The following is a 23,579-nucleotide window of genomic DNA, read 5'->3' as shown; positions in this document are numbered from 1 at the left end:
ACCACGTCACATCTGTATGGCTGTCCATGCAGCCTTAGTAACAAACTTCCCTTCCCTTTCATTGTGTGTGTGTGTGGGGAGGTATTTATTTAGTTTTTTTTTGTGGGTAATTGCAAAGACAGAAATCTGGAATATGGAATTTTCTTTTCTCCTTAAAAGTGTATTTAAGGAAATTCTAAAATGTCCCGGCAGTGTAGATGAGGCTCCGTCCGGACTAACATTTCTTTTCGGGCTTTGTGTGTGTGTGTGTGTGTGTGTGTGAAGGCAACGGCCTGAAAATCCTGGCGTCCTCTGAATCACCGCGCTGCTCTACCTGAACGTTATTTATAGCTTCGCTTTTCCTTTTTTCCGAGTGACCTCATTTTTGGTCGGCCACGTCGAGGATGATGAGTTTGACAGGAATTGCAGCATGGCGGCCGCGCGGCTCCGCCCTCTCCCTCAGCAGCAGGGGTGGGGTGTGTGTGTGGGGGTGGGAGGGGTGCAAAACATCATAAAAGAATCAGAATTTGCAAAGGACTGAGTATACACCCTTGCCCATGTGTGACGCCACAGCCACAGCTAGTTCACACGGCTGGTTTGCACGTTTCTCCGTGCCCGCCTGAGGCCCGTGACAACCTTTCCTCCAGGGTTCGGGAAGGGCAGAGGTGTGACCTTTCCTCAGGATGCCCGCTTGGCACAGGCAGGGCCCTGCCTGGAAGGCCTCACCTTTGTAGTGCTTTCTCCTACCCTTGGTGAGACGCCGGACAAAGACGCCTCGGTCATTTGAAACCTCATGCTGTGAAATCTGACGTTGACAGAACCGCTGTTTTCGTGCCGTAACACGGTTATAACAGGTCCGGTCTGCCTGCCCCTGTTGCAGACCGGCATCCACACCTGATCTGGAATTATTACTGCAGTTTTCATTAATCGTCTGGGGAATTCTGAGGCTAAATTGCTTAAGGAATCCCGCTATTGGTGAAAGGAGGCTGTAATTGTTTGAATATTTAGGTTGGCCACTCTGGGCTTCCCTGACTGTCGCCGATGATGTGTTTACCTATAATGCTTTCTGCCGAGAGTTTAGCTGGAGGGCCTCTATAGACAGCGCTCTGTTAGGCAGTCTCCACCCACACCCTTCATACACGCTGAGCTGGGGTGGAGGTTTGGGGTGGGTGGGATGGGGGTCCTGTTAGGCATAGCCAGGCTTCTCAGCAGCTCAGAGATACGTGGATGGTACAGACGCAGACGAGAGGCTTGTCATTTCCAGGAGCCGGCATTAGTGACCCCTGCAGTAGAGGTACGAGGCTCCGTGTGGTCTCCTCTGTTTACCCGTCCGACTCTAAGAGGGCATGCACACGTTGACATCATGAGGCAAGGCTGACCACAATCTGCCTTTTATCTGGGCTCGCGCCGAGAGCAGCAAGCACGCCCGTCGACATGGAAACAAAGGAGCTGGTGTGTGAAGTGAAGCGGTTTCCTCCGAGCTCTGAACAGCCCCGCCGAGGGCTGCACAGATACCCAAGCTTCATTAGATGTGCTTCAGGGACATTGAGTCATGTTTGTGTATACAGACGCACCCATTTTCTCTGATTACAGTTTCCAGCACGCTCCATATGTAAGTGACACACCGTAGCAGTAACTTATCGGCCATAAATCTCTTATAATCATAAAATGAACAGGGCCCACATACATTACATAATAGCTGGAGAATATGGAGGGGTGTGTGTGTTGCTTATTTTAGAAGTTGTACATAGTGATAGACAGAGCTATCAGGGAGGTGACTATTGGCTGTTATTTGTGCCCATGTCTTCTCAGTAACTTCAGAGGGTGTGTGTGTGTGAGAGAGAGACACAGATGGTTGAAAGACTGTTATTCTCTCCTGGCTTCATGTACAGTGACTTCAATTACTCCTGGCCCCCCTTGCACCTGCCTGTCTTAGAATATCAACCTAATATCAACCCAGCTCAGTACCAGACACTAACAGAGCCACCTTCTGCTGGAATCACAGCTATTTTTACCTCTCCCAACAAACACACACACACACTCTCTCTCTCTCAAAGTATGTGTGTGTGTGTGAGTTGTTTGTGTGTGTGTGTGTGTGTATGTATGTATGTATGTGCATATATATATATATATATATATATATATATATATATATATATATATATATATATATATATATATATATAAAATGTGTATGTGCGTGTGTGTGTGTGTGTGTGTGTGTGTGTGTGTGAAATGACACCACCACTGGGTTGGCATACTTTCCAAGCAGAAATATCCACTCCATCCTCTGTGCCCCGTGTGTGGTGTGATGGGGTTGTTTTTGCTGTCAGGGCTGGAGTTATGCTGTCAGATGGCTCTGTGCTGTTCACTGTCAAAAAACCCCAAAAGGATGTAACCCCAAACAAAAGCAAAGCATTACATCGCAGTATATTTTACTACATGAAACGATAATATTTGAGGCATGAGTCTTGCGTTGATGAGTTTGGTTTCTTACACAACCCTGAAATAAAACTGAAGGCTCACAGAACTCCAGATTCACCGTCTGGACGTCAGAATATTTTGCTTGTGTTTTCTCCATTTCAGTGTATGACTGGTTCCACTATAAAAGAACAGTAACAGCATGCTGAGTCATAGCTGGACAACACTCATTGCAATTACACTGCTTCACACTCTGATATGATATGCTTTGCAATATATTAACAACACACTGCTGATGTGGTATGGTTAGAATGGCCTGGATTATTATATGAATGCTGTGATTCATCAAAATGCACATAGAACAACATCAGGGCCTGGTCAGGGTAAATGCAGCTCATGGCGTTGGACTGGCATCCTGTCACATCAGGGCAGTATTGTGAGTTAACATGGAGTTAAGGAACGGTGTGTTGTAATGCTTCACGTTTGTAAACCAGAGCACTCTCAAGCCATCACCATGTATCAGACGATATAGAGGAGATGGCGTAGTGTACAGTATGATGGAGGAGAGAGGGTGTGTGTGTGTGTGTGTGTGTGTGTGTGTGTGTGTGTGTGTGTGTGTGTGTGTGTGTGTGAGAGAGAGACATGTCACAGTCTGAACTCTGATGCAGTTGAAGTAATTAATTAGTATGGTTTTAATCTACTTCAGACTCATGGTTTTGAGTGTAGTTTTTGTTTCTCCTTTGCTGGAATGACATGCGCCTAAGGTTTATGGTCTATTTTTCGTGGCCTCCACAAAACTACTTCTAATACTGTTGATGCTGTAATTTGCCTGTGGTGACTGTGTGTGTGTTGGAGCTGAAGGTCATGATGACTAGTGTGAAGCGCTGCAGTGCTGCACGGAGCTGCCTGGCTGAGAGAGAGGGAGAGAGAGAACAAAGGTGTTCCAGTCTGCCCCTCTCCGTCTAATGGTACAGACTGGTTGACACAATCAGACCAACGTCAGCATGTTCCCCTCTCTGACAAACGAAACGAACGGTGTGACGTACACACTCCTGGTGTCACACACATTCTCCTGCGCTTCCCCACAGCAGAAAATGGAGAACAAAGACCACAGTGGAGGAGACATTTTGTACTGTCCCCCCCCTCTCTTTCTCTCTCCTTCTGTGTGAAATGGTGTGACATGGAATAGCAGGCTCACAGAAATGAGAGCAGAAGTGAGTGAGGGAGAGGTGGACAGACTGCAGCTCCTAGGGTTACAGATGGAGAGGAGTAAGGCTTATACCCGGTCACCTCTGTGTGTGTGTGTGTCCGTGTGTGTCCGTGTGTGTCCGTGCGTGTCCGTGTGTCCGTGTGTTTGTGTGTTTGTTTGTTTATACACATTTTGTTTTATTTCCCACTACTGCCCCTATGTGTTGGTTTCTGTGATTCTCAGTAACCATTGGTTACATTGCACTCCCACTTCCTGGGGTGTGTGCCAGGGGCTAGGCCACAGGATCAAGCGTTCACCTCCCGCTTCCTCCGCCCTCACCTCCCACGTCCTCCCCATTCCACTTCACCATTCATCCAAGTAGCTACGACAACCATCTCCAACAACCAAAACATACTGGTGTCCCCTTACTTGTCAGGGAGGGAGGGAGGGAGGGAGAGAGAGAGAACGAACAGGTGTAGTGGTGATCTTGGCATGGAGGGCATTTCATCCCTGTCAGTCACTCTGCCTTAATCCTCTCATGCACACACATACACACACACACTACCAGGTAAAGATTACATCGCAGCATTGATCAGGGAAGAACAAGGTCCAGCCCTGGAAAAACTCCCCTGTCCACAGCATCCCTCCCCTTTCCACATTCCTTCCACATCATCATCTCCAACCCCCACCCCCCCACCCCCCGTCGCAGTGTGTCGATGCGTGACCTGGAAGCACTCCATCTCCTGACCTTACAGCTGGAGCTTCACCACAACATGCTAATTAGGCAAAGGTGCAGTAATCACAGCACAGGAGAACTGCCTCCCACCCCCTGCCCCCGCCGCCCTGTCAAAGAGAAGCGGCTAGAACTCTTCAGATCTTTATGCAGAGCAAGCTGGCCAGAGGATGGAGCTCTACTAGAAGAAATGACGTTGGAGATATAGCTGTGTTGGGTGGTGGAGCTGCGTTGGGTGGTAGAGTTGTGTTGGAGACCTTGCCAAGAGGGAAGCACCAGTATTGAATTTCTGGGTCAATAATGATAACTGTTCACTTCAGTTTGTTAAAATCCATCTCTGAAGTAAAGAGAGACAAACAAAGAGACAAACATAAAGCCAGTAGGGTCTGCTAAAATGAGATTCAAGAATGATCATCTAGTGTGGGTGTTCACCCTGGTGCGTTGGACAGAATACATGGCTGAGGCAGTGAAATGGAGTTTTACACTCACTTCAAAGTGGGTCAGCATCACAGAACCAGTAGTCTGTAGGTGTGTTTAAGATTAACGGAGTATTAACGATGCTTCCCAGTGTGTTCAAGTGATGTCAGCCACGTTACAACAGTGAGTTACTCGTTCAGTGCTTTCCACTCTGAGTAAATAAGCTACAGGCTTATTTCTTTAGAGAAATAAATCTTACTCTTTTCATTTGTTGTCCCTTTACTGAACATTAAAACAGCCTGGGGTGCACCTTCTCCCATCATAGAGAGCTTATAAACATGAAGGCATCACAGAAACCTTAAGTTCTTTTTGTGTGAAGCTTTGAAAAAGATGTGGAAGTTCTATTTTAGACAGGCTCCTGACCTTTCTTGTCAGGCCAGCCTTTCATGACCAGAGAGCTTTATCTTGCCTGTTACTGACACCAGCGGAGATGAGGAGTTTTCACCAAGTCCATTTGGTAGACTCCTGGGACATCTGGACATTTGGTACTGCATGTGGACCTGCTGTGTTGGACACCTCCCCTTTTCTTGTGATGGCTGCAGAAACAGAGTTTAGATGAATATTCTCCTTTTATGTGGCTGTGTGCGCGCCTGCTTGAAATATCGGAATAAGTTAAATAAAGGAGTGTAAAGATGTTCTGGAGCTCTTATGTACCGCCTGTTGGCTGTGTTTTATTTCAACTGTTGCATTGTTTGCGTACGTGTTCTGCGCTTATCCAGGTGGCTAACGTTAATCATGTTTCGGTGTAGCTGACATTAGATAGCAAGCAATGAGTGGCGTGTACGCATGCGCTGCATTTATTCTCAATAGCCATCTGCGTCATTTACTGAAAGCCTGGGGGGGGGGGGGGGTTGCTGAAATAGTCTTGTTTCGTGTGTGTGCAGTGTTGCTTAAGGTGTAAAAGTTCTATTACATGCCGTGTGCGTGTGTCTGTTGCTAGGGCCAGGTCTGTCTGAACCCATGACGCACTTTACTTGGCCGTAGGAGCTCACGCATTTGCTAAGTGGCTATCTAGTCACAGTTCCCTCTAGCTAACTTTAGCTAACAGGCAAGTGAGTGATGCCAGGGGGCATTTTGAGATACGCATGCGTACAACGCAATGCTTACCACCACGCAAATGCGTGGGGTCCCAGAAATCAGAGCGCCCCCTGCTGGCTAAAAGGGGCAAAACCCCCCAGATTAAAGGCGTTTTTCTTTCTTTCATCCTCTTTAGGGTGAGAATCAATTTTAGCTGCTCAGGATAAGCTGCTATTAGCAAGCCGACAGGCATTATGTAGCTGTGTGAGATGAAAGATCGGTCACGTTTTAACATATCAGTGATTTTCTTGGACACTGTAGTCAAGCACTGCAGGGAAAACCCTACAGTATAATTAGTGACTTAATCATACTTTCTCAAGTGTAAAATTAGGTGCTTTTTAGTCGTATGAGTGACTAATTCCCCACTGCTGAAATGTTCATAATGAGATCGTGTGTAGCACATTATTGTTGGCTGTGGCTTTAACAAAAATTCAGTATTTTGAGAGAATACAGAGCTGAGACAATCAGGTCTTAGCAATAGGACACTGAAGATCAATCAAATTTGGTTTTCATGTGATATTTCTAAGCATTTCAGATATGTACTGACACTTGTGTGAAAGATATTGTGTAGTGAATGGCAATATGGTTGTTTTTTTGTTTTTTTGTCTTATAAAACATTCTTATTTTCATTTTCCCAAGATGCTTTGGTCACCCCCCCCAAACTCCCCCCCCCCCCCGAAGCCTTAGACACTACTGTGAACTGGAATCATTTTAATACCAAAAACACTATAATACTGAAACGTTCCCACACCAGTTTGACCTCTTGAGGTGGAGTTTACAGACCGCTGTGAAGATGCTTGCTAATCTTGTCCTGTGGGATATGGTGAAGGGCTGAGCACTGGTTAACACCGGGGCACGTCCAGGTCATGTTTACTGTCATTTACAGCTGATGTCACAGCTTGAATCTGATGTCCAAGAAAAGCGCTTTGAAATGACACAGAGTGAAGCGGCCCATGCGGAGTTTGTCTTCGCTGTTTGTGGTTTGAATATGTAGATCAGTTCCCGTTCTGTCGGTCGTAGAATACAGGGACGCAGTATTTTGCAAGCGAAATAGGGAAATATTCTATATTGGCCCTGAATATTTCAACTTCCTTCTTACAGTGTTTCTTCTTCCTCCAGGGCTGCTTGGTCTGGTTTGGGGTAGGCAAGGACTTACTTTCTGCCAAGGAGTTGTGTGTGTTCCTTGCTTTGTGTTCTTTTGATCATAGGTTTGGTAGCTCAGACCAGAAGCTGGTATGTAAAAATACAAATCATGTTTAGATCACAATAACAACAACAACAAAAAAGACGTGAGCTGTGCTGCGTGTGCCATCACGACTGCATTTCTACTGTGAGGACGAGCAGGCTGGCACGTTAACGCAGCTTCTCAAAAGTCTCCTCTCAATCCTGGTGCGGAGGGGGCCGACGCCGCCATCGTCGTCATGTGGGTGGAGCGGAGCAGAATGCTGCGCTGCAGTCTGTGGGTTTCGGGGCCTCAGGTTTCAGACCGTGCTGCGTAGCTAAGTCTGCTCCTCATAGGTCACCTTGGCACAGGACGGTCTCAGAGCGCACACACGCACGCACGACAACCCTTTCCGCAGCCCTCTCCTGTGGGAAAATGGCTTCTTAGAGGCGTTTCTGTGTCTAGGGGTCTTCGGAGCGCTCGGCGCGTGGGTGTGTGATTCTGGGTCGTCTCCCGCCACTGCAGGAGAAAGCGTGCTTTGATCACGGAGGAGCGCTCGCAGCTGTTTGAGCATGACGACCCAGGTGCCAAGAGCATAGTACCGCATAGATGTTCTGGACTCCAGCAGGCTTCTGTTACATGCGCGTGCGCACACACACACACACACGCGCTCACACACAGCATTAATCTACTCTCGTTTCCTGTCTCTACCTGTTTTTCTGGGGAGGAGGCTCCCACTAACACGCAGTTCTCCAGTTCTGGGTCGTAAGCCTGTGGGACTCGTGTGGAATTATCATTCATCATTAGCTTTCACGCTGATCTGCGCCATCTGCACACCTCACCAGGTCACCCAGCGCCAAACTGTTCTCACTCAGGTCCTTTCCTCCATTGGACAGCACTGGGCACACATCTGTACCCCTCGAAGTGGCTGTGGTCAACAGAACACCCCCACTTCTGCGTCCAGGCTGCCATAGTCATCTCTAATACACACACAAACGCACACACACCCCTACTTCTCATTGAACCCATTAGAAGTGCACAGTGAGCCAAGGTCAGTGGACTAACTGAATGCCAATGTGTGTATAGGGGTCCGGTCAGCGCTGGGCCGGGCCAGGGGTGTAAGGTCGTGTTCCACAGGCATGCTGCCAGTCCAGAGAGAGCAGGCATCACCTGCCTGTTATCTGCTCTTCTGTGTGTGTGTGTGTGTGTGTGTGTGTGTGTGTGTGTGTGTGTGTGTGTGTGTGTGTGTGTGTGTGTGTCTCTGTATGCTAAAGCTCTGCTCTATTTTGTGAGTCATGCTGGAAGTAGCTGCCCAACCACCTGTGATGAGGGGAGATTAGTTACACTGTACACGGCACCGCCCCTTTCCTGGTGTATATATACACACACACACACACACACTCTCTGTCTCTTGGCATTTCACAGCTCCATGCCAAGAAGCTCGTTCCCTCTCCCTCCGGTGAGCGGCAGAAATGCTCACCCCGCGCCTCGCGTTCCAAGCTGAGAGGGGGAGGAGGAGGAGAGAAGGAGGTCCTGTACTCTCTCGTTCTTGTTTTTTTTCCCTCTGTGGGTCTGAAGAGCTTCCTGTTAGTACGAGTGTGTGTGTGTGTGTGCGCGTGTGCGTGTGCGGAGAACAGGCAAGTGGTTGTGTAACGGGCCCATGCAGGAAGCGGCCAGGCTGACCCAGTTCATGCCCAGTCCGAGTGCTGCTGTCTCCACGCCCCTCACTTTCATTCCCACCCCCCGAACAACAGGCCTCCTAGTAATGTGGCTCTGTGCAGGAGCTGGGACATGCACAGAAGGGGAGGGCGTGTATGTGTGTGTGTGTGTGTGTGTGTGTGTGTGTGTGTGTGTGTGAGAGAGAGAGAGACAGACTGAGAGCGAGGGGGGGAGAGAGAGAGAGAGCGAGAGAGAGAGAGAGAGCGGGGGAGGGAGGGAGCGACTCAATTTGCCTCCTTCCAGTCGTCCTCCTTGCCCTGTTTCCGAGAGCTCTGCGGCAGTCGTCTTTTTTTTTTTCCTCTCTCTCTCTCTCTCTCTCTCTCTCTCTCGTTCTTTCTTCCCCCTCTCCCTCTCCTTGGTCCACCACTTAAAATGTCTGCTATGCGGCCAGCACAGGAGTGAGCGCCATCTCCTCTCGACACTCGCGTCTCCTTTTAACGAGCACCGCGAGCCTACCACAGGAGACGCCTGCGTTTAGCTGCCTTCACCTCGCCTTCTGTCAGAGTCTGGACTCCGCCATCAACCGAGACCCCGTCGCCGGACCCCCCCCCACCTCGAGGAGCCTTCTTTCACGGCCGTCCAAGGCTGATGCTTCAGAACTGAGGTAAAAAGAAAACAGGAGACCTACCCCCCTCCCCTCCGGACTTGTTCCTGGCTGTTTCGATGGCTGTTTGGCAGAGCAGTATCTTAGCGCGGTTAACTCGGGCTCCGTTTTCGCCGTGTTCATGCCCTTCCCCTTGCCCGCCGTAAGATCTGGCCGAGGGGATGCGCGTTTTTTGGGGAGGGGGTGGTGTTGGGGCACGTGCGCTCATCTGCGTGCAGGATGTTTACCTGCCTGAGGCTCACACGGAGCTCTCTGCCGCGGTGTTGTGTCTGCAGCTGGGTGTTTGGCAGCTACACCCCCTTCACCTTTCAGAGAGACAGGGGCGTCCTTCCCACCGCTGGTGCTGGTCTAACCCTGGCTTACGGGCTGGCCTACCTGTTGGGTAATACTAGGCATCAGGCGGAGGGCCATTGCTGTTTATCTACCTCTCTGTGTGTGTGTGTGTGTGTGTGGGTGGCGGGGTGCTTGTTACAGGGGACTTTTTGAATCACTGCAGTGGATAGACAAACTGTGTGAGAGCGAGAGAGTGTGTGTGTGTCTGTGCGCGTGCATGTGTGCGTGTCTGCGTGCATGTGTGCGTGTGTGTATGTGTGTGTATAACCAGTGCAGCTGTGTGGAAAGTCCCTGTAGAGGTTGATGTTTTGGAGGGCCAGAGGCTTGTGAGGCTGAAGTGGGGGTTACAGCGCTGGGTCTGTCTGGAGGAGGGGGAAGTGTAGGTGTAGAACCAGCCAGTCAGATCCACAGAGAGCACATGAGTGTGTGTGTGCGTGCGCATATGTGTGTGTGTCAGCAGAAAGAGGTGGGGGCCGCTCTGAACTGAACTAAAACCCATTTAGCAAACAGCTCCTCAGTGTGGCTCTGTGCAGAATTATGAGGCTGTTTCTAATTCTGAGAGAGAGAGAGTGTGATGGGGAGAGTGAGAGAAGGAGTGATAGTGATAGAGGGAGAGAGTGAGAGAGGGAGTGATGGTGATAGTGAGAGGGAGAGAGTGCTCTCTAGATTCAGACTGCCCCGTCGCACCGCTGCTTGATTAAAGCACCTTTTCCTGTTGACTCTGCTGCAGAGGTCACTAGAGTTCACACTGGTCGGGGAGACTAAAGTGTGTTTGTGCTGCTAGTGGGTGTGATGAGGTGCTCATTGTGTCTTTGTGCACCCTACTGTGTGTGTGCGTGTGTGCGTGTGAGAGTATGTGTGTGCTAATATTTACTACTTCCATGCACTGTCAGTTTCTCAGAAGAAATAAAAGGTGGAAAGAAAGAGAATGTAACTAGTTCAAGCTCTCACACACACACACACACACTCGCATGCGCACACACAGACTCGCACGAATGCATGCACACACACTCTTGTGTTGTGTCAGTAATGTTCATGTGAGCTGTCAGTAGGCCGAGGTCCGTTGGATGTGCTCTTAAACACAGAAATGGCCCCAAAGCTTCACGGCTCCACCCAGGAATTCAGGGGAAAGGACTGAGTCCCAGTTGGGATGGAGCGCTAAACATAGCAGAGCTGCTTCAGTTGGCTCACACACACGCACACACGCAACCAGCACACCGAGCAGCACGGTACAGGGCTGTCGAGTGCTTGCCGAGGCATTTTCCACTGGCTTCCCCTTCCAAATCTTCAGTGGCCAGAGCACTGTGGGTGGAGCTCAGGATCAGGAGGCGTGGCCATGTGGGAGGCGGAGCTGTGCACAGCCGACGGGAACTGCACCCTTCTCCATCCTTTGATTCCGCTACAACAGAGCAGTTGTGTTCTTCCTTCCCCTCATGAAGCGACCCATTGTTGGTGCTTCAAATAGTGTGTGTGTGTGTGTGTGTGTGTGTGTGTGTGTGTGTGTGTGTGTGTGTGTGTGTGTGTGTGTGTGTCTGCAATTGAGGGTCACAATGAGATGAGAAAGATCCTCACTGTGTGTATTCATGACCACTTCACAGCAGGCTGGTCCGAGTTTGTGCTTACCTGCTCACTCAAACGCGTGTTTGTGTGACCGAGGCTCATATTCCACCATGACCTTCAGATAGCCGTGTCCCCTCTCCCCTCGTGCTGCCCACTCTGCTGATGTGGCAGCATGTGTACTCCCCATGTGTGATCTCTCCACGTCCCAGTGTGCTCAGCCTTATCAAATATTTACTGCCAGACACCAGGCCACCTCCCCTCCTCCCACCTCCCCTCTCGTTTTTGGAGACGCTTCTTATGCCCCCAGCACACACCTCTTTCCCCCAGCACACCCCTCCTTCTGTGTGCACTTGCCTTTTTTTTTGCCTGAACTAGATGAGAGGTGTGTGTGTGTGTGTGTGTGTGTGTGTGTGTGTGTGTGTGTGTGTGTGTGTGCCTGTATGTGTGTGTCTGTGCCTGTATGTGTGTGTGTCTGTGCCTGTATGTGTCTGTGCCTGTATGTGTGTGTGTCTGTGCCTGTATGTGTGTGTGTCTGTGCCTGTATGTGTGTGTGTGTGTTTGTGTGTGTATGTGTGTGTGTGTGTGTGTTTGTGTGTGTATGTGTGTGTGTATGTGTTTGTGTGTGTGTGTGTGTATGTGTATGTGTATGTGTGCACTGGCAAGTGAGAGGTAGCTCCCTGATGACGTGCAGCAGATGTGACCTGAATTGTGACGCCACGAGAAAGTGTGTCTGTAGTGCCCGTTCGCGTGTGTGCGCGTCTGTGTGTGTGTGTTTAAGACTTCAAAATCCTGTGGGTGGGCAGTTTTTGTTGTTGTTATTGTTGTTATTGTTGTTATTGTTGTTATTATCGTTGAAGGTTCAGTTTTCTCTAGACAGGCACTAACGGTTATCATATCTGATCAGCACTGGCGTTTGTTGTACGGAGGTCGTGTGGATGTTTGGTGAACTCTGGCCCACAGTGCTATGAAACCACATCACACGTTCACCTGCACCAAACCTGAAGGCTCTTCCGCCTCCTACACCCCCGCCCCCCCCCCACTCTGTGCATGCCTCTCACAGCTGTGCACTCCTCTACCTCCCGGAGGTTTACACCGTGTGCTCCGTTAAGACGTCTCGATCTGGCACGGCGGTCCTATATTTATCTGCCCCAGAAGCAGGGCGTCGTTAGCGGCTGGCCTTGTTTCAGCCCTGCACACACAGAGCAGCGCTATGTCAGCTTCCACCGCTGGCTCCGCCCCCAGCCCACCTCCGCCTGCTCTGTCGCCTCCCTCGTGAGTGCCGCGTTCACTCCAGGCTGAAAACCAATACCACGAGGCAGTGCTGTTGCTCACCTCTGTGATGTTACCAGATATACCCCCTCCACAACCTCCACCCCCTCCCTCTCCAGGGACTTTATTCAAGTGTGAATAGTGAATAGCGGCGCGTTGTAATTAAACTGGCAGTAATACTTAAGAGTTTTATTACAGCATGTCAGGATGTGGAAGTCGTGCCAATCGCATCTATCTATCTAACCACCGCCCCCCCCCCCCCCCCCCCCCCCCCCCCCGCACCCCCGCTCCGCTGCCACCCACCCAAAACTAGCCATGCACGGCCTGCTGTTTTTCATGCACTTATTTTAGCAAAGTTATCGTGTCCTTCACGGCTGGTACACTCACACGCACCACCCCTTCTCCCAGTGTCACTCTGTGAAGGGGCGTGCGTGTGTGAAGGGGCGTGCGTTGACCCGCCAGGTGTCTGTGGACACCATGATGGTGCAGTGACACTGGAGAGCAGCGACCATGTCTCAGATTTCCTTTACGTCCTGACTAGAGTTTCATCTGTGTATGACCCGAATCAGTGATGAGGCGTTTGTTGGGCTCACAGGAGTTTGCCAGAAGAGGTTTGGAATGCGTGCACATAAAGCCCTGTAATTGGTTAGGTGTGGCGTGCATGCACATAAAGCTCTGTGATTGGTCAGCATTTACACCTGAACAAGGTGATCCTGAGTTTTAATAGTTCTTCTATTTGTGGCACTGCAAGAAATTTAAAAACTGACAATCTTGAACAAAATAGTGGTGTTTAGTCAGTTGTAGGGCCTGTAGAGTTTACTGACTGTAGAGTGCGATCCCTAAACATGAGCAGACTCTGGGGAACATCCCACTGGTGTGTGTGACAACAGCTATTTATGGCTTTAGATCTCATGTTGCCTGTCCAGTTACCATAGATTACACTGTAAGTAGATGTCTGTGAGGCCAAGAAAACAGCTGACCATAAACACACGCGCACACACACACACGCGCACACACACAGGCTCAAGGCCCAGTGTCTAATGTCAAGGCGAGATCCTGTCCTCTCCTTTTATGCAGACATAAGCATTATAATGTCCCCTACACTGCAGCCCCAGGGTATTTATACTGCCTCAGCTGTGGTGGACTGTGGAGGGTACTGGGGGATTACTGAGGGCTACTAGAGGGTGCTGGGGTTACTGAGGGGAACTAGAGAGTGCTGGGGGTTACTGCAGGGAACTACAGCGAACAGAGGTTTACTGGGGTACTACAGCGTACGAGGGGGGGGGGGGATATTTAATGTGGTATTGAAGGTATTGAATCCAGAGTGTGTTCTGCTAACGCAGCTTGGCCCAGTTCTAATTCTGGTTCCAGCTTGGTGCGGCTACTAGAGACCAGTGCGTCACCCAGCGGAGCTGTGATCCTTACGGGGAACGTTGGGGATGCGAGTGAACGTAAATGATGCACACAGGCTTGTTTGTGTGTGGCTTGACTGTCATCTCTCTGCCTCCGTGTGCAGATGTCTCACGGTGGAGTTCGGAGTGCTGCGTCCCTCTCTCTCCCTGGCACTGCAGAGGAAATGGTCTTCACACTCCAGCCTGTTCGAAGTCTTTTTCCCCCAAAGCGGCACAAAACCATCTGTCTTTTATGGTGTTGACGATTTAAGAGGAAATCTTGCTTAATGTCTGTTACTAATACACACATGTGCACGTTCGCGAAAACACGCGCACACACACACACACACACACACACACACACGTGACTGGGTCTTAGATGCTGGTGATGCTCAATCCTGCAGCCACAGTGATGGGTGGTGACATCAGAGCCTGTTCATAGAGCCCAGGGGAGGAGAGGGGTGCGCATCAAAACCTCAACGCTCAGCATTCTGCTTGAGGTGCCGATGCCGCGTGTGCTAACGGCCCGTATGCTTCTCGCCCCCCCGCCACAGACGTTCAGGCCTCTGGTGGGCAAGACCGTGCTGGGCTCCGTCATCGCCGTTGAGTTCTTCTCCGACAGACAGCTGGACTTCCTGACCGACGACGACGCCTGCCAGCCCTATCAGGTGAGCCCTGCCTGCGTATGCCTGCATGTGCGTGGACATACATATGTTGGCCTACAGGTCACAGCGCTGCTGTTCAACCTTCTCATTAAGCCACTGTGTTCAGCTCTTTATCGCAGATGGAGTGTGTGTGTGTGTGTGTGTGTGTGTGTGTGTGTGTGTGTGTGTGTGTGTGTGTAGAAGGGCATATCTCTGCTGCTAGTTTTCTATGTGTGCCACTTTCCTAACAATGCAGTCGTAGGCACCATTTGCTGAGCAGTTAATGAAATGCCATCTGTCTGCAAGCTGCAAACCTCCCACCCCACCCCCGCACCCCCACCCCCAACAGCAGGCACAGGGCCTGGACACACAGGGAGCTGCACCATCCAGGTCGGGCCTCTCTGGCGCCCGGCCCTGCCCATGCCATCTCTCCACCCGTGTTTAGTGATCCTAACCACAGAGTGCTGTGATGTCTCTTCTAACCTCGCTGCTGGGAATCACACGGTCATAGGTCACGAGAACGGCCGCCTCGGTTTAAAGGGCCGGCGAGCACACGTGTGGGTGAAGTGTGCCGTGTGCAGTGTTTTCAGATTAATGAACCAAACGGATGCGTCTCTGTCTCCACTCCTGCAGGGCAACTGTAGAACCTGTTTTCATTCTGCCTGTGTGGAACACTGTGTTCTTGTCAGACTGCCTGGCCTTTAAAAAAAGAACACGTTCTCTCTCCCTCTCTCACACACTCACTCACACACACACACACACACACACACACACTGGCTCACAGCAGACAGAGCTGTAATGTGAAAGCCATCAGGCTGTGTAGGGAGAGCGAGCCTTTAAACACGCAGCTCTGCACGGCCCCCACATCCACCAGGCCAGTCAGCAAGGGCAGCACACGCACCCCCAAAGCCATGCCCCTGCCCCGCCCCCTCCCACCATGGCTCCACCACGGCATGCGGCGTGTGCTTGACCGTGCTGTTCCATTCCACCTTCTGTTCTTCTTTCCAGTCAGCCGTTCAGTTTATTTTCCCCACCATCAACATTTCTGTCCCTCCTCCTGCTGGTCCTCATCACCCAGTGCCCGCTGCCTGCCCACCGAGGTGCCGCAGTTCTACAACCCTGCGCAGACACGCTGGGGGGGGGGGTTAGTGGGGTAGGGGGCAAGTCGTCACAGTCCCAACAGGAATAACGGCAACAATAGGACCTCTATGTCTCAGTCCAACTGACTGGAGCTCTGGAGGAGGACGAGGAGGGTGAGGAAGATGGAGTGATATGGAGTGGGGGGGGACTGAGTGTGAAAAAGTGAGCATTGTTGAAGCATGGAGGGCAGGCCAGCAGTGGTTCAGGGGATCATATCAGTCTCACTCGCTGTGCCAAAGCTGGAAGAGGGGGATTGGAGATTGAGATGTTCTGGCCCTTTAATAGCGCCCTCTAGCAGTCTGTGTGGTGTATGACGGTCTGAAGTGGGCACTGGGTTCTGGCAGGTGCCCTGGAGCAATGACAGTGAAGGACATCTCTGAGGGGGAGGGGCTGTCTACCCTAGCTGCCTGCCCTAGGCTTTGGAGCTTGAATCTGACAGATCAGCTGGGTGTGGGGGTGTGTGTGTGTGTGTTGCTATTCTGCGCACACGCACACTCACACTCTCCCACACCTCATTTACAGTTGTGACATACATCACTCTGGCACACGCTCTGCGCATTTAATGAAGAAACATACATCACATACACAAACATGCATGCATGTGCATACACGCGCGCACGCGCTCACACACACACACACACACACACACACACACACACACACACACACACACACACAAACACACACACGTGTGCATACATACAGATGCCCTTTCACATAAATGCTCTCTGAAGGATCATATTTCTGTCACGTTCCTGGTCAGGATTGTGTTACTGAAAAACATGCTATAGTCTGACAGTATAACACTGCATACACACGTCCTATAGTTTATCCTGGCAACAGCTCCTATTCTTGTATGCTGAGCACACACACATGCACACACACACTTTTATTACCCCAGCAACAAGCCTTTCTCACAAACATGCCACATACATAGTATTGCCATAGCAACAAGAGTGGCCAGCACACGTGACGTCTCGGCGCTCCAACAAAGGCGTCCGCGTGTGCCATTTTCCCCTTGGTTGCTCTTTAATTCTGCCGATATTTCCCGTGATATTATAACGGCCTGCACCAGGCTTTTAGAGCCATTACTCTGGACTCCTCTCTTGCTTTCTTTCTTCTCTCTCTCTCCACTCTTCACTTGAAAAAAGTGACATTTTCAGCATGACTCACCCTTGCCAAATTGTCTCTAAGGCAACCATTTTAGCGAGAGTTGGAGAGTGGGAGTTCTGCTGCAAAGATCTCTCTCTCTCTCTCTCTCTCTCTCTCCCTTCCCTGTTTATCTTCCATGTATGATGCAAGCATTGTGTCACCTCTCCCACGCTGCCTCTCTCCATGGCGACCGTCTCTGTCTCTGTCAGCTTCCTGTCAGTGTTCACGGGTGCTGCAGTGTTTAACGCCTGCCCAGAGGGGCTTTTTTTGTTTCCGTTTTTGTGTGTTTTTTAATGTGTGGGTTTTTGTTGTTGTTGTTGTTGTTGTTGTTGTTGTTTTTTTGCCACCACACAAACGAGGCCACCTCCCCCAGCCAGCTGACACAGGCGGCAGCTGTTGACATCAGTAGCCGTTTTCTGGTTGGCAGCAGTGTGTGTGTGTGTGTGTGTGTGTGTGTGTGTGCGGCGAGTCTGAAGGGGCCCCAGCACGGCGCTGACCGTACGCCCTTCCCCTGCGCCCTCCGTGCTATGATTGGCCCCATGTCCCGGGAGGCTCTGCCCTTTCGGTGTTATACTCATCACTACTGGGCAACTGCCAGAATGCTGGACGCCAAACCCATTCAGAGCATGGCTTTACTGCGGCTCGGCAGTGGGACGTGAGCAGAACGTGGTGGCAACATTGATCAGACACAGAGGGAGAGAGGGGGAGGTGAGGAGCAGAGAGGGGGAGGTGAGGAGGTGGGACAAAGACCCACAGCTGCTGGGCCCCCACGCCTGCCTTGCTCACCTTCACGTGTGCCTTAAGGTGTGAATCACAGGAGCCCAGGACACACACACACACACACGCACACACACAGACTCACACGGAGAGGGAATTAGCCAACAAATGTGAACAAGGACACTGTGTCGTGTGGAGCATGTGTGTGTAATAGGACTCAGTCAGGGTCTCATTCGTTGTTAATGAACTTATTGTTACTTTAATCGCGTAACTTCTACAGCCAGTGCTTAGCAACCACGCTCAAGACACCCAGGAATAACACGGAAGAACACGCCACACCCTGTCACACAGCAGCACTTAAATCCTGCTCACACCTTTCAATTACATGAAGTAGATTCCAGGTATGGAGCTTTTTATTGTCCTGGCCACACCTCCAATGGGCTCATGGCCACACCACCTTTGTGCCCACACCTCCGATGGGTTCCTAGCCACACCTCCACTCTAGCCATGCCTCTGATGGGATACTGACTTCACTCACGGCACAATTTTAGGACACATTGTGTGGATTGTTCCACGCTCGTTGTCCTGGCATTTGCTGTGTGTTGTTGCTGTGGAGATTGAAGAGACTGAACGACTTTGGGGTTGTTTGGGGTGTGAGTGCTTCAGTGTTTTCGTTCTTCGGGGTCCCAGGAGGTCGAGCGTCGTGCATGTTCTCCGTGGAGGTCTCCCAACTCCTCTCGTGCAGGGATGGTTGTTTGGGTGTTTACAACGCTGCCGCACTTAAGTCTTCACTGCAGCTAGGATCGATTCAGGAGCACAGGACAAAGTGTTCTGACTCCGGGCTTAGTGCAGAGATGTGTTCCACAATGTTTCGGCAGGGAGAGCAGTGGGGAACTGGGAATGGCACACAGGCGAAGGGGTGGGGGGGTGGGGGGGCAGGGAGGGATGGGAAAGGAGGCTTGGCTATCTGGGCCAGAGTGGGGGACCTGGAAATGCTTTCCCAGTTCCCCAAAACACGGCGCCGCCCTCCTCCTCCCCTCAGAGTCTTCCACACCGGAGCCGTGTGGAAAATCCCGCAACATGCTGCCATTAAAGTGATGGATGGAGGCCCACTGCTGCAGAGAGGATGGGTGGATAAAGAAAAGAGAGAGAAAAAAACAGGATGTCTGCTCTGCCCTTCACAGGAGGGTGTGTGTGTGTGTGTGTGTGTGTGTGTGTGTGTGTGTGTGTGTGTGGGTGTGGGTGTGGGTGGGTGGGTGGGTGGGTGTGTTGGTGGGTGGGTGTGCATGCATGCATGCATGTGTGTGAGATATTCCATCTTCTGACAGCTGCTATGTGGAATACCTGTTCAGAGTAGGACAGAGTGTGAAAGTGTCCAGTGGAATCTGCAGCCTGCTAAATAAATCATGTATTTCCCTCTGTGCCTCCTGCCCTAAAATAGAAACAGGAACAGAGGCAGTATGTGTGTGTGTGTGCGTGTTTGCGCATGTGTGCGTGCTTGAAGGAAAGGGAAGTGATACACATTATTCCATCCGGGCTGAGCCACACTGGGGCTTATACTTTGCATCACCAAGTGTTTGGTTGTGAGTAACCGCGGCTGACCTTGATGACACACCACTGCTCCGCCTGCCACGATGTACCATTAACGTTCACTCATGTTCTGTATTTACGATTTTCTCCTTAGCACTTAGTAGTGAAGCAGACGTGTACACTTAGTAGTGAAGCAGACGTGTACACTTTCTATTGCACATTGCTCCAGATCTCTGGGCTTATAGAGGATGTGCACACGGAACTAAGCAGTCAGCAGAACACTGAGCACAGCTGCGTGTGTGTCCGTGTGTGTCCGTCTAGGCAGCATGGTTCTTGTCTTGTGTAAACAGACTGCTCCTGTCAGGCTGGCCCCTCCCATTCCTCATTACCAACAACAATATATGGAAGTGGTGGGCGGATTTCCCTCCCCCCCCCCACACACACACACACACACACACACACACACACACACACACACACACACACACCCACCAGGCTGACCACAGGGCTCCTGTGTAGCGTGAGTGTGTCACAGAGCTCAGACACACTGAATTGATTTTTACCAGTGAGGTCAATTAGCTTGTTAAGAAACAACAGTAAGGCTAACTGTCTGCATTGGTTTAGGTGAAAACTTCTATTGGGGCTATGTCTGTGTGTCAGAGACTGGCGACTGGCGTATTGGCAATGCACTGACTCTCCGTCAGACCAGACCTCTGTGCTACCCACAGTGCACCTGAGCTCTGTGCTAGAGTTGAGAATTCCAATTACCTCTGCACACTCTATACACGCACACACCCGCGCACACACGTGTGCCTACACACACACACACACACACACACACACACACACACACACACACACGTGTGCCTACACATGGGTGCTGCAGCTTTCTACGCCCTCGCTGTTTGATTCAGTGCTTCAGTGTTTGACTGTATACTCTCTCTCTGCTTCAGCTGTCCTTGTCATCCTACCGTCACTGCCGTTGTTGCTGCAGGTTACTCGTGTTTGTTTATTGAAACTTTGTTTACATCTGAGCAGATTCCAAAGTTTAAAAAGTACACAGAACCTGATTATAATCCTAGACTGATCAGGACGATGTCCTGAAGACTTCTGGCAGCGATGAAGAACGCCCTGCGCGTTAATGGGCCATTAAATGTTTAAACATTGCCTAAGTGTGTTCACATTGCCTGAAGGGAACATGTTAAGGATTTGGAGGGTCAGGGTTGACCAAGGGCAAGTTTGAGGTGGGATGTCTCATCACCAGGGCTAGAACAAGAGTTGTGTGTTTGGTCTTGGGGTCTGCGGTGAGCTAGTGATCTCAAGGATGTCCTGTGGGAGAATTTTGTGGGGAACTGTAAAGTAGGAAGGCAGTGGAGTTTAGAGTGGGCTGGTAGACGTGATCCTGTCGACGTGTGGCTCCCTTAATGCTCTGGGATTAAGGGCCGAGACCCCCAAGAGATGCCGATGATGGATGACGTTGTCAGCATAGGTCAGACGGAACAGACCAGCAGGAGAGCCGTATGGTCTGGTTCCCAACAGCAGGCTCTGTTGGGGCTCCTGATAAAATCAGACACTGAATCAAACACAGAGAAAGACATCTGCCAGGCTAGTGCGTTTCCAACAAGAGAAGCATTTAACACTGTGTAGGGAGACAGCAGCAGTGAAGTACGGGCTAGTCCTGCGGACCTGAGCCCGAATCGAGTCTAAAGTTACGCCCTGAGTTATGCAGGTCTTAACTCAGAATAAAACCAACCCAGTCCCAACACGGGACTGATGTTTTCTAACACGACGCGCTCACGTGCATTCCCTGGTCACTAACATGCCCGCCTGTGTGTCCCCTGTGTTTTTCAGGATGAAGTGGACAGCTTGAGTCCTGTTCTCAGGGACAACCCACACCTTCATGAAGAAGTCAAAGGCTGGGTGAAGGACCAGAAAGTGCAAGAGATTTTTATGCAAGGTAAGACTCCCCGACGACACACACTCCAGCCATCGCAGCTTGCCGTGCGTGTTGCCTCCACTGAGCTGGGAATTCTCTGTGGAAGTTCCTTCACTTTTCCCCAGTGTGATGTGGGCAGGGAGCGTGAGAGTTGTGCTTAGCTGTACCTGGCCCCGGTGCATTCCAGTGGCTCTTGGCAAAGTCTCCGGTTTACAAGGTCCACAACAGCATTCCAGGCCATGGTTGGATGTAATTGTCGAGCTGGCAGAGTATGGAGGAACGGAAAGTGTCTCTAAGCCAAAGGTTTTGGTGGAGCAGAGGAAAATATGAGAGAGTGAGCGAGAGAGTGAGCGAGAGAGTGAGCGAGAGAGAGAGAGAGAGAATGCAAAATGTGGTTTTGTTCAGTTTTTGAGCTGTGTGCCTCTGGTGTATGCGTATGCGTGTGGTGTACGCGTGTTCTCTGCGTGTGCGCTATATTGGTGTAGGGTGGACGCCGCCTTCACCTTCAGAACGGAGCTGGGCTCCCACAGTCGCACCACTGTCATCTTCACCGCCCCCTCCTGAAAAAGCAGCGACCGTGCTAACCCACGTCTCCATCTCCCCTGCTTGGCTGGGTCAGCTCAGCTTAGGCACGCTGGGGAAAAAGGATGGAACAACACCACGGTCCTCGTGGACCGGGCTGACTGGGCCATGGGCGTTTTACTAAATCACAGACGCTTTCAAACTCTGTCGATGTGATTGTGCTGATGAAATGTTTGTCCTGCGTAGGAGGAGGAATGTCGTGATGTTGTAGAGTGATACAGCCTCTCTGGGATCTCCGGGCCGCTAACGTGGGCTTGTGCTCATCTGTCTGCAGGTCCCTATTCGTTAAATGGGTACCGTGTTCGGGTTTACAGGCAGGACTCGGCCACGCAGTGGTTCACAGGCATCATCACCCACCACGACCTGTTCAGTCGCACTATGGTCGTAATGAATGACCAGGTAACGGCCGGCTCGCTACTGGCGTTCCATATCCATGCCGACTCTGTACCGCCGCCTGACACCCCAACCCCCCCTCCCCCCGGCTCCCCGGTCCCTCCCGCAGGTACTAGAGCCGCAGAACGTCGACCCGTCTATGGTACAAATGACCTTTCTGGACGATGTGGTCCATTCTTTGCTGAAAGGAGAGAATATTGGCATCACGTCCAGGAGAAGATCTCGCTCTAGCCAGAACAGCAACACTGCCCACGTGAGTACCGCAGACGCTGCTAACGGCTCACACACACGCCCTCGCACACGCACACACACACACACACACACACTGCCTGGCTGTGCTCTGCTGTGCTGTGCTGTTTCGTGATAGACACACTCAACACACTACTTTGCAACCCAATGGTAATTTCGGTGTTGCCAGTGTTATGTGTGTGTGCGTGCGTGTGTGTGTGTGTGCGTGGGTGCGTGTGAGGGTACACGCTGCTGTGTGCATGCCTGTTCCTGTGTGTGCCCTGTGTTGTATGCTGCTCTGTTGTCTGTCTGTAGCTAGCGTTTAAAGTAAAGTTCCTATGTGCTTACAAGTCTTGTTTTTTTTTTCCTTATTAATATTATTTCAAAAATAAATCCTAGATCCTTGTAGAACAAACATATCACTGTTCCCTTTATTATTAACAAGACTTCTCTGTTCCACCTTGTTTTTGTTTGTTTTCTGTTTTGTTTTCTTCTCTATTTGTTTTTGTTTTTTTTGTTTTTTTAAACATTAATTGGGGATATGCAAGCAGACCACAGGAGGGAGACCAAGTGGAAACACAGGAGTCACTCAGGTACGGGGCCGCGCCCCCTCTCAGTAGCTCTAGACCCTGCATATCCCTCGCGCACTGTTAGCTGGAGTCGTGCCGTAACTGCGGGCAACCGCTTTGCCGCCTCAGAAGGCTAATTTGATGGAGCAGAGAAGAGCCATAGGAACTCTCCTTTTTAAGGCTAGTCCAGCTGTCGGCGGATGAGGAAGTGGACGGAGCTTCCTTAATTTCCTTATATTCTCGTGACGTACTGGTTTTAGTGGTGGTAGTGTTTGTGGTGGATGTTGATCCCAGTGCCGGACAAACACACACACTATCGCATTCTCATGCCAACTGGAGTCCTGTTCTAGGAGTCCGGCCTCACCTGCTGATCCCCCTTCCCATCTTTGTCCTCTTTGTGTGCATGAATGTGTGTGCGTGCTGTTGCAGGGTCATTACACACGCGCCCAGGCCAACAGCCCCAGACCAGTGATGAACTCGTCTGGCTCCACCCCCAAGCAGGCCTCTGCCCAGGCTCAGCAGCAGCAATCCCAGCATGCTCAGCAGCAGCAATCCCAGCATGCTCAGCACCAGCAGCAGCTGCAGTCGTCTCCGGGGCTACAGCGCGGGTCCCGGCCATCACGCAGGAAGGGCTCGGACAGCAGCGTACCGGACGAGGAGAAGCTGGATGCTGGAGGTGGGCAGGGAGGTAGCCGCTGTCTACCAGTGCCATGTTCCCACTGGAACCAGAGATGATCCAGTGCAGAATTGTTTCTTTGTGAATTCCGATTAAAT

At 50.9% G+C, this 23,579-nt stretch overlaps 1 protein-coding gene across 3 annotated transcripts in view; it reads left to right on the top strand.

Annotated features, from left to right (window-relative positions):
- jmjd1cb (jumonji domain containing 1Cb) overlaps positions 1 to 23,579 on the top strand; it is an 80,747-nt gene that overhangs the window by 38,875 nt on the left and 18,293 nt on the right. Inside the window, exons 3-8 of one of the 3 annotated variants that reach the window (XM_035533797.1) lie at positions 14,469 to 14,582; positions 20,949 to 21,054; positions 21,890 to 22,014; positions 22,118 to 22,261; positions 22,788 to 22,829; positions 23,235 to 23,481. In XM_035533797.1, coding sequence (XP_035389690.1) covers positions 14,469 to 14,582; positions 20,949 to 21,054; positions 21,890 to 22,014; positions 22,118 to 22,261; positions 22,788 to 22,829; positions 23,235 to 23,481 — 778 coding nt within the window. Of the gene's footprint in view, positions 1 to 14,468; positions 14,583 to 20,948; positions 21,055 to 21,889; positions 22,015 to 22,117; positions 22,262 to 22,784; positions 22,830 to 23,234; positions 23,482 to 23,579 lie in introns of all 3 variants that reach the window. The other 2 variants (XM_027021677.2, XM_035533798.1) reach the window with 2 other exon arrangements.

Source organism: Electrophorus electricus, chromosome 14 (genome assembly GCF_013358815.1).
Source record: "Electrophorus electricus isolate fEleEle1 chromosome 14, fEleEle1.pri, whole genome shotgun sequence".
Taxonomy (NCBI): domain Eukaryota; kingdom Metazoa; phylum Chordata; class Actinopteri; order Gymnotiformes; family Gymnotidae; genus Electrophorus; species Electrophorus electricus.
Note: the sequence above shows the minus strand (reverse complement) of the source record. Positions and strands in the feature narration are given on the sequence as shown.